Source organism: Lepus europaeus, chromosome 4 (genome assembly GCF_033115175.1).
Source record: "Lepus europaeus isolate LE1 chromosome 4, mLepTim1.pri, whole genome shotgun sequence".
NCBI classification, from domain to species: Eukaryota; Metazoa; Chordata; class Mammalia; order Lagomorpha; family Leporidae; genus Lepus; species Lepus europaeus.
The window spans coordinates 141283721-141294910 of NC_084830.1; the positions used below are offsets into that span (position 1 = coordinate 141283721).

The 11190-nt window shown below is 43.2% G+C and overlaps 1 protein-coding gene across 1 annotated transcript in view; it reads left to right on the forward strand.

Moving 5' to 3' along the window:
- ETF1 (eukaryotic translation termination factor 1) overlaps positions 1-11190 on the forward strand; it is a 34240-nt gene that overhangs the window by 13987 nt on the left and 9063 nt on the right. The window contains exons 3-4 of the mRNA XM_062189068.1: positions 9536-9711; positions 10021-10160. Coding sequence (XP_062045052.1) covers positions 9536-9711; positions 10021-10160 — 316 coding nt within the window. The remainder of the gene's footprint in view (positions 1-9535; positions 9712-10020; positions 10161-11190) is intronic.

Consider the following 11190-nt stretch of genomic DNA (forward strand, 5'->3'; position numbering starts at 1 on the left):
ATAACTCTTGAAAAGAAACCAGGGACCCCTGAGCTTTCACTATTCAATTTAGTTATGTTAGAGCTAGAATACTGTAATCTGGGCTGCTGTCACAAGACCACAGAGTGGGTAGGTTTTAAATGAAACTGATTTTTATGGGGCTGGCGCCATGGCTCACTTAGTTAATCCTCCGCCTGCAGTGCCGGCATCCTATATGGGCGCCGGGTTCTAGTCTGGATGCTCCTGTTCCAGTCCAGCTCTCTGCTATGGCGCAGGAGGGCAGTGGAGGATGGCCCAAGTGCTTGGGCCCTGCACCCGCATGGGAGACCAGGAGGAAGCACCTGGCTCCTGGGCTCAAATCAGTGCAGTGCCGGCTGTAGCAGCCATTTGGGGAGTGAACCAATGGAAGGAAGACAGACCTTTCTGTCTCTCTCACTGTCTATAACTCTACCTGTCCCCCCCAAAAAAAAGTACGAAAAAAAAAAACCTGATTTTATGGAGTTCTGGCAGCTCAGAAAGTCAAGATCAAGGTGCCGGCAGGTTTTAGTGTTTGACCAGCCGTCCCTACCCTCAAAGTCTGCTCCAGATGGTGCCTTTGGAGGAGAGGAAAGGGAAAGCTGACAACTATTTTAAATTCCAGGGTTTTTGTTTTGGGGATTTGTTTGTTTGTTTGGTCTAGTTCTGTTTATTCTATTTAGTCTATTTACAACCGCTTCCTCCTCCTGTTTCTTAGTTATTTCATTTTCTGAAATGAATCCCCTGGGTGGAAACACTGTTGAAAACATCTTTGATAAGGAAGTGTGCCCCCTAAAATTGGATCTGAGAGAGAGAGAGAGAGAGTGTGTGTGTGTAGAGAGAGAGAGAGACAGAGAGAGAGAACTCCCCATCTGCTGGTTTGTTCCTCAAATGCCCACAATAGCTGGGACCAAAGTCAGGAGCAGGGAACTCAGTCCTAGTCTCCCACATGGGTGGCAAGAACTCAGTTGCAGTGCTCTCTAGGGCAGCACATAAACTAAAATTGGAAGAACTCAATTGTAGACTACTGCCTCCCAGGGTCTGCAATAGCAGGAAGCTGGAGCTGGGAACTAAACCCAGGTGTTCCAGTATGGGATGTGAGCATCTTAACTGCTAGGCAAAATAACCCCTAAGCCTTTTTGATTTTGGAAAAGGGATATAGTGGCAGCAGTAAAATAGGGGGAAACTTAGTAAAATTAAAGAATGTTACAGGTTGCCTATGCAGCGAGCACTTCTTAATGCAACAGCTTTATTTTTCATTCTCTCCAAGAGGTTTGCTCTACTTTAACATGAGACTCTTTAATTTTTATTTTTTTGTTTACACAAACTGGTCTGACAACTTTGATTGTCTTGCCTCAGGGGTAAATGAGTGTTTATCTTATTTGGAAACTTTCCTGGAAAAACTATAATCTGCTTGTATTAAACCTGACTTATAAAGCAGGGGTTTTTAAAGTAGCTTTTACAGTTTTAAAGTGGAAGCCACCCATTTCATAATATGTATTTCTCCTCCAGTCAGGTGTCTTCAAATAAAATGTTTTCCCACAGATGGTAGGGAAAGGTGTGCGAGGAGACTCATGAAAGGTAATTTTTCACACAAAATTCAAAAGGAGTGAGAATCCTAGACTAGCTTTCAAGTAGTGTTTCAGATTTAACAGCCTGATAGAAATCTAACAGAACTGTTCTTTGGCAAGCTGTGCTTCTGAACCATTTTTAAAAATGGGTTCTTCGGACAAGATCATGCTCTTAGGTGTGTATTCACTTCTTTGCCCTCTCTAGAATGGATGTGAGTATAAGGTTGTCCAGCTGTGTTATACAGTAAAGTTGCATAATGAATGTTTATCTTCTTAACCTATCTGCAGTGGAAAGTAAATAGAGGTTTATCTTAAGGTCATTGCTTTACCTTCCATCCACATCCTTGTCTTGCTTGTGTTTTGGATTCACATTGTTAATTTGTCCCAACATCCTCCTCGGCCTCAAACTTTCTAATCCATTGGAGTCTGTTGTCTGTCCTCTCTTCAGCTGTGAACCTTCACAACTGCTGTCTCTTTCTCTTCTCTCCCTAGCATGGTAAGGTTTATTTATTTATTTGTTTTGAGATTTATTTATTTGAAATAGAGAGGTCTTCCATTCTCTGGTTCACTCACCACACGGCTGCAACGGCTGGAGCTGAACCAGTCCGAAGCTAGGAGCTTCTTCCAGGTCTCCCACATGGGTGCAGGAGGCCAAGGACTTGGGCCATCCTCTGCTGCTTTCCAAGGTACATTAGCAGGGAGCTGGATCAGAAGTGGAGCAACTGGGACTCAAACCAGTGCCCATATAGGATGCCAGCACTGCAGGCTGGGGCTTTAACCCACCTGCTCTGCTCTTCCTGGATCCACGAGCTGAGGAGAAAGAAAAGAGTGTTTTGTTTTTTAAGATTTCCTTTATTTATTTGAAAGAGTTAGAGAAGAGGAAGAGACAGAGATATTCCATTCACTGTTTCACTCCCCAAATTGCCTTAACAGTTCAGGCTGGGCTGTGCTGAAACTAGGATCCTAAGACTCCATCTGGGTTTCCCAAATGGGTACAAGGGCCCAAGCAGTTGGGCCATCTTCCAGTGCTTTCCCAGGCTCATTTGAAGAGAATTGAACTGGTACCCTATGGGATGCCAGTATTGCAGGCAGCAGCTTAACCCACTGTACTATAATAGCCAGCCCCTACCCCTACTATCTTTGAAGCCCATCCTCATTCCATTCCCTACTGACTGCCTCTGTGCTAGTTTCATCTCCTAAAAAACTACTCTATAAATCAGGACATGTCAGCTCTTTAAAACACTGAACCCTTAACTCCCTTGGCTCCTAAAAATTCCAAGAGAACCTAGTGTGAAGATACGTGCCCTCTTGAGAATTGTTCATCAGAAAATCAGCACAAGCTAGCAGAGTTGCTTTTCAAACTTGGCTGTCCTCATTTTTCATATATATGATTTGACTTCTGCATAGAAGACAAGTAGGTGGCACCTACAGTTTGGACCATATTTGAAGTTGAATTTTCCTGCCAAATGTTACTAGGCCCACTCAAAGCAAATTTCTTTTCTCTTGCTTGATCTCTAGACTCTGATGTAACTCCTAAAAGAATCATCAAAAATTTTTTTCAGATACTTGGTTTTAGAAGCCCAGCAAATCTTTGTGATGACAACTGAAATTAAATGGTCATACATTTCCTGATTCCTCAGTATGCTGAGAATCCTTGCGCCCCTATCCAAGGGGTGGCAGCAGAGCACACCATACTGTCTTCTGTTTACTGCTCAAAACTTGTAGCTTATTGGGGAAAATGTCACAAAGATTATGACCCAGCCTTCTAGGTTTCAGGTAGACACTCCAACAGAAATAGTACTGGTGTTAGAGAAGTAATTTGACCTGACAATCTGAGAGTAACTATTCGTCATAGTGAAAGACTTGGATACCAAATTTGTCTGCTTGTGAAGAAAACTGCTCTACCTAGGAGTAAACTTCCCGATATGAGGTCTCTCCCTAATGGAAATAATGAAGGGAAGGCACCATGGTGCATACATATGAAATTATCTTTGGGCTGGCACTGTAGCATAGTGAGTGAAGCCACCACTTGCTGTGCTGGCATCCCATATGGGCGCCGGTTTGCATCCCGGCTGTTCCACTTCCAATCCAGCTCTCTGCTATGGCCTGGGAAAACAGTGGAAGATGGCCCAAGTTCTTGGGCCCCTGCACCTGCATGGGAGACCCAGAAGATGCTCCTGGCTCCTGGCTTAAGACCTCTCTCTGCTTCCTTCTCTCTGTGTAACTCTGACTTTCAAATAAACAAACATTTAAAAATAAATAAATAAATCTTTTTTAAAAAAGAAAAATACCTTTGCTATGTGAAAGTACAACAGTATTTCAAAAAGTTCATGGAAAACAAGGATGAGTTTGAGTCAAAATCTTAAGGAATTCATGTAGTTTTTTATTTTGATTTTTTTTTTTCCCTTCTCCAAGATTTATTTATTTGAAAGGAACATATCTCAAGATCTGTCTTTCATTCACTGGTTCACTTCCCAAATGATCGCAACAGCTAGGGAATAGGCTAGGCCAGAGCCAAGAACTGCATCCAGGTCTCCCACATGGGTGGCAGTAGCCCATAGGCCATCCTTTTTCTTCTTCTTCTTTTCTTTTAATTATTTATTTATTTGAAAGGCAGAGTTGGGGAGAGAGAGAGAGTCTTCCATCTGCTGGTTCACTCCCTAGCTAGCCACAACAGCTGGAGCTGGGCCAATCCGAAGCCAGCAGCTTCCTCTGGGTTTCCCATGCGGATGCAGGGGCCCGAGAACTTGGGCCATCTTCTACTGCTTTCCCAGGCCATAGCAGAGAGCTGGATCAGAAGTGGAGCAGCCGGGACCCAAACCAACGCCCCTATGAGATGCTGGCATTGAAGTGGTGACTTTACCCTTTATGCCACACCACCAGCACACCCCCCCCCCACAGTTTTTTCTTAGCATGAAATTTCCATGAACTTTCTGAAGACCTCCTCACATATCACATGTATGGGTATCAAAGTTTTGCAGCAAAACTTAACACTTTAAATTTTTTCTTGGGGCCAGCGCTGTGGTACAGCAGGTTAATGCCCTAGCCTGAAGCACCGGCATCCCATATGGGCGCCAGTTCAAGTCCCGGATGTGCTTCTTCCAATCCAGCTCTCTGCTATGGCCTTAGAAAGCAGTAGAAGATGGCCCAACTCCTTGGGCCCCTGCACCTATGTGGGACACCCGGAGGAAGCTCCTGGCTCCTAGCTTCGGATTGGTGCAGCTCTGGCCATTGCAGCCATCTGGGGAGTGAACCAGCAGAATGGAAGACCTCTCTGTTTCTACCTCTCTCTGTAACTCTGTCTTTCAAATAAATAAATAAATCTCTTTAAAAAATAAATAATTTTTTTCTTTAACTTCCTTTAATTTACCAAGAGATGAGGTCAGCAGTGTGACGTAGCAGGTAAAGCCGCTGCCTGCATTGCTGGCTGGCATTTCCTGTGGGGGCTGGTTCGAGACCTGGCTACTCCACTTCCAATCCAGCTCTCTGCTATGGCCTGGGAAAGCAGTGGAAGATGTCTCAAGTCCTTGGGCCCCTGCACCTCTGTGGGAGACCTGGAAGAATCTCCTAGCTCCTGGCTTCAGATCAGCTCAGCTCCGGCTGTTGTGGCCATCTGGGGAGTGAACCAGCGGGTGGAAGACCTCTTTCTGTTTCTCTTTCTCTCTCTCTTTCTCTCTGCCTCTCCTTCTCTCTGTGTAACTCTGCCTTTCAAGTAAAATAAATAAAATCTTTAAAAAAAAAAAAAGTTTTTGGAAAGGCAGAAAGAGACATGTGTTTTCCATCTCTGGAAAACTACTCAAATGCCCACAATAAGCAGGACTGGGCCGGGCTGGGCTAAAGCTAGGGACCCACGTAGTTGAGCCATCATCTGTTACCTCACAGGATGCACATTAGCAGGAAGCTGGATTGGAAGCAGAAAAGCCAGGACTCAGATTCGGCATTCTGATAAGGGGTGCAGTGTCCCAAGTAGTGAAACTGTGCTGAATACTCACCCCTTATTTTAATTTCTGTTTCCCATGAACTTTCTGAAATACCCTAGGACCTTATTTCATACATTCTTAGATTTCAAACACCTGTAGTTACAAAGCTATATGGAGGTTTCTTTACATCTTAGCAATCTCCTCACAGTGCTGCTTCCATTTTTTCTTAGCAGTCACTTGGCACATGGTTCATTTGACTTGTACCCAGCTTTCTAGTTTCTTTTTCTTGCCAGCTTTCGTTGAACTCTGGGATGTGTGAAATTCTATTAAAGCTGGCATGTTGGGCTGCTGTATTAGGGGAAAGCTGAGACATTTCTGGCAGTCTTCCCAATTTACCTTTCTTGTACCCCACCTGTTATCCAAGGACACTAATAAGTCTAATTTTTAAACTTACAGCTTTCTAAGAGGTTGATCCATAAAGGTCTCAAGAAGTAACAGTCCCTAAGTAGAAAGTAGGAACAGCTGAAAAATGATTAAAAAAAAAAAATCTTAATGTGCTTGACATCAGATCAGATCAACTTTTCCCTTCACAGTATAAATCCCCTCTATTGTAATGAAGCTAGACTTTCAATCTAGTCATGTTAGTTCTGGGCCTTTAAATTTTTCATGATGTAGACTCAGTCTGTTCATATTGTCAGTCTTTTTCCTTTTAAAACTGGTAATCTAGTTTTCTCCATATGATGAAATAAATTTATTGGTGATCTAGTAACACAAATTAACATTGCTCTTGAAAACATGCTTTGGCTTTTCCAGAATAAGCTGTCAGGTTAAGAGACCACCAGGGCCTAGCATTGTGATGCAGCAGGTTAAGCTGCATCCCATTTGAGTGTTCATTGAGTCCTGGCTCTTCCACTTCCCATCCAGCTCCCTGCTGATACACCTGGGAAAGCAACAGAAGACAACCGAAGTACATGGGCACCTGCCACCTACAGGAGAGACCCAGATGGAATTCTAGGTTCCTGGCTTCAGCCTGTCTCCAGCCCTGGCCATTTGGGAAGTGAAACAATAGATGGAAGTTCTCTCTCTCTATCTCACTCACTCACTCTTCACTGTCCCTTTGTCTTTCAAATTGCCAATCTTTTAAAAAATAAAAAGACAGGCATTGCAGCAGAGTTGAGCTGCTTGACTTCCAATCTAGCTCCCTGGTAATGAACCTGGGAGGGCACCAAAAGATGGCCCCAGTGCTTGGGTCCCCAACCCCCGTGGGAGACCTGGATGGAGTTCCAGGCTCCAGGCTTCAGCCAGCCCAGTCCTGCTTGTGGCCATTTGTTTGGGGAGTGAGCCAGCTGATGGGGAAGGTATCTTGCTCCCTCTCTTTGTAACTCTGACTTTCAAAATAAAATAAATAAGTCTTTTTTAAAAAGACCACCAAACTGTAAAGGAAATATCCTGTTTGTCACTCTCTAGAGTGTCTATTCTGCCATTTTCTATAAAAGAAACTACACAATACATGGTCTTTGTGATTACATTTACTTGGTGTGATGTAAATAAATATACAGTTGCTCTTTTTCAATAGTGTGAGTCATGCTTATCATGGAATTTCCAATGAGTTTCAATGTCTCCAAGTGCTGTATCTTTTCAGAGAAATTATCTATCCACTCCCATTGTCCACTTTTTTATTCAGGTTGTCTTTTTGCTGTTGAGTTGTAAGAGTTCTTCATATGTTGTTGATATTCTTTACATAATTTTTTTTTTTAATTTGACAGGTAGTTATAGACAGAAAGGTCTTCCTTCCGTTGGTTCACCCCCCAAATGGCCACTACGGCCGGTGCTGCACCGATCCGAAGCCAGGAGCCAGGTGCTTCTTCCTGGTCTCCCATGCAGGTGCAGGGGCCCAAGCACTTGGGATATCCTCCACTGCCCTCCTGGGCCACAGCAGAGAGCTGGACTGGAAGAGGAGCAACCGGGACTAGAACCAGTGCTCATATGGGAAGCCGGCGCCACAGGCAGAGGATTAGCCAAGTGAGCCACAGCATCGCTCCCCCACCCCCCCCCTTTTTTTTTTTTTTTTTTTTTTTGACAGGCAGAGTGGATAGTGAGAGAGAGACAGAGAGAAAGGTCTTCCTTTTGCTGTTGGTTCACCCTCCAATGGCCGCCGCGGTAGGCGCGCTGCGGCCGGCGCACTGTGCTGTTCCGATGGCAGGAGCCAGGTACTATCCTGGTCTCCCATGGGGTGCAGGGCCCAAGGACTTGGGCCATCCTCCACTGCACTCCCTGGCCACAGCAGAGAGCTGGCCTGGAAGAGGGGCAACCGGGACAGGATCGGTGCCCTGACCGGGACTAGAACCCGGTGTGCTGGCGCCGCAAGGCGGAGGATTAGCCTAGTGAGCCGCGGCGCCAGCCTTGTTTGTTTGTTTTTTAAGATTTTACTTATTTTATTTGAGAGGTAGAGTTAAAGACAGTGAGAGGAAGAGACAGAGAAAAGTCTTCCTTCCGTTGTTTCACTCTCCAAATGACCGGCAACGGCTGGAACTGCTCCGATCCGAAGCTAGGAGTCAGGAGCTTCTTCCCGGTCTCCTACGTGGGTGCAGGGGCCCAAGGACTTGGACCATCTTCTGCTCTCCTAGGCCGTAGCAGACAGCTGGATTGCAAGAGGAGCAGCCAGGAATAGAACCAGCACCCATATAGGATGCTGATGCCGCAGGTGGAGGATTAACCTACTGTGCCATGGTGCCGGCCCCATTTTTTTTTTACATAATATTTATGACAGGTCAGGATAAGAAGAAATAAAATTTATAGGAACCTCCTAGAATGAACTTGTCCCATGATTGCAATGCATAGGCAAGGTTGAGAACTATTTTTTGGAGGAATTATGTTTTAAATTGTTTTTATTGCTTATTTCTTTTTATTTTTGTATTGGAAAGAAAGATAGAGCTAGATGTCCCATCCACTGTTTCACTCCCAAATAGGCCAGGCTGAAGCCAGGAGCCAGAAACTCCATCTGGGTCTCCCACATAGGTAGGTGGTAGGCACTCAAGCACTTGAGCCATCATCTGCTGCTCCCCAGGTGCATTAGCAGGGAGCTGGGTTAGAAGCAGAATAGCTAGGAATCAAACTGGCACTCTGATAAGGGATATGGGCATTCCAAGTGGTGGCTTGGCCTCTTGTGCCATATTCCAGCCACCATTCATTGTGGTTTTGATTTGTAGTTCCCTAATGGTTAGTGATGGATTGATATGTTTTGAATATGTAGTTTTATGTTTGCTTCAGGTAGAAGGAGGAATATTCAAAATGAAGTGTTTCTTAACTGGAAGTGGTAATAAGTATCTTGGGAAGGTGCAGATTAAAGTTACCTGTGTTGATTGGCAAAAGAATTGAGGTGAGAGAGGGGTTGATGGCTATTCAGATGGGACTTCCTTCTGGCAGGCTCTTGGTGGTGGTTGCAGAATATGAGAAAGAGATTTCATAACTGAGATATTTGTGTGAATTCCAAAGCTCTACTGTTCTCATTATCAAAGTACTTGGCCACCAAATTAATGTTTATAAATTTTCGTGGTGAGCCTGAATTTTTTTGCTTTTTTTTTTTTTTAAGGAGAGAAAAGGATGATACTGTTGTTTCCTCTAGGCTTTGGAAAAAGTTGCCTCATCCTGGCATGTGGCATCTCCCATTGAAGAGCCACCAGATGACAAGCCTCTGCCATGGATGGGGCCTCATAGCCAAGTTCTACTCTACTGACACCCCCTTGTCAAAGCTTCATCCTAGGGGATTGAAGTGTTTCCCACTCATCCCTTCAGATGCTTTCCTTATAGTTTGTGTCACTCATTATTCATTCAAATAACTGAACACCTATTTTGTCTGAACACTGTACCTGTCGGTAAACTTGGTTGAGTACTATGACTATAGTCCCTACCTTCCTGGTCACCTTGGGAGTGACCTGTTTCTGTTAACTGAGAGGCGTTTCATGCTAGCTCACTTTACTAAAGATAAATTAATGTAAACTCTCTACTTACAGTATTTGAACTTCTAATGCGTTATTCCTTCCTCCACAGCAATGGCACCAGCATGATATCATTGATCATTCCTCCCAAAGACCAGATTTCCCGAGTGGCAAAAATGTTAGCAGATGAATTTGGAACTGCATCCAACATTAAGTCCCGAGTAAACCGCCTTTCAGTCCTGGGAGCCATTACATCTGTACAGCAAAGACTCAAACTTTATAACAAAGGTAATCTAGAGCTGGACCCTGTTTCTTTTCTGCATTGTTTGTCTTGGTTATATTTTCCATTTTGACCCTGCTGTGGTGCTTTCTTCCCTAGTGTTTCCTTCTAGCAGCTGTCATTGGTGTCTCTTTGGCTTTTGTGTTTTTAACTTCTTTGTTTTGTTGCATTTTTTATTGAAAATTAAAAGATTCTGCCTGAGAGAGTTAAGCATATTTCTATTTTATTTAAATGATGATTTAATATTTAAATAAAGGGGCAAGGAACAATAGACTGGGAATATTTAAAGTTAGAGAACTTGTTTATGTTCTTTTCAGTACCTCCAAATGGTCTGGTTGTTTACTGTGGAACAATTGTAACAGAAGAAGGAAAGGAAAAGAAAGTCAACATTGACTTTGAACCTTTCAAACCAATTAATACGTCATTGTATTTGTGTGACAACAAATTCCATACAGAGGTAAGATACTGAAGCACAGAACGTTTTCATCACTTCAGAAAGATAAGCCACATGCATCAGTAGTCAGTGAGATCACCTGCCCACCACCAACCTCTCTCAGCTCTAGGCAACCACTAATCTGTTTTGTTTATTAATTTGTTAATGGTAGACATTTTATATAATGGTGTAATGCAATTTGTGGCCTTTTGTGACTGGCATCTTTCACTTAGCTTTATGTTTTCAAGGTTCATCTATGTGGTAATATGTGTCAGTACTACTACTTTTCTTTGGTGTCCAAATAACATTTCATTATTCAGGAATGCCACATTTTACATAGTTTATCCATTGATGTACAGTTAGGTTGTTTGCATTGTTAAGCTTTTGTGAATAATGCTGCTGTGAACATTCATATGCAAGTTTTAATATGACTATTTTCGTTTCTCTTATATCTAGGAGTGTAATTGCTGGGTCATGTGATAACTACATTTAACTTTTAGAGACATCATCAGACTGTTTTCCAAACCATTTAACTTTTTTATATGCCTGGCTATTACACAAAGTAGAATAGCTTACATTTTTTGTGGCAAGAGTCATTCAGCTTGTTTGAGGGAAGTGGTTAACTAGATTTGGAGAACTAATTAGAGACAAAAAAAAATTAATAGGCTACTTGGTCTCCATCTCTCCCAATGTACTAGTGATACATTGCAGCCTGGTTTTTAGCTCACAAATTGTAAAATTTTTAGTAATGGAACTATAAGCTGCTTCCCTCACCCCACCATAAAACTTTTGAATGACAGGAGCTGCCATGAGATGAACTTTAATGGTGGAAAGGAAACCTCATTAGAGTGACCTAAATCAGTCAACAGTAGAACAATCAGGAATTCACAGCTGGCTCCTAGTTCCGTCTCTTGCTTTTCATCGACCAAGGGAAAAACCTCTACAGTGGAATTAGAACTGACATTTGTCGACACAGTTTACAATGGATGATTTTTGCTAACTTGACAGGAAGTCCAGTTCCAGTTGGATCTTAGTCAACTGCTTAGATGATCCA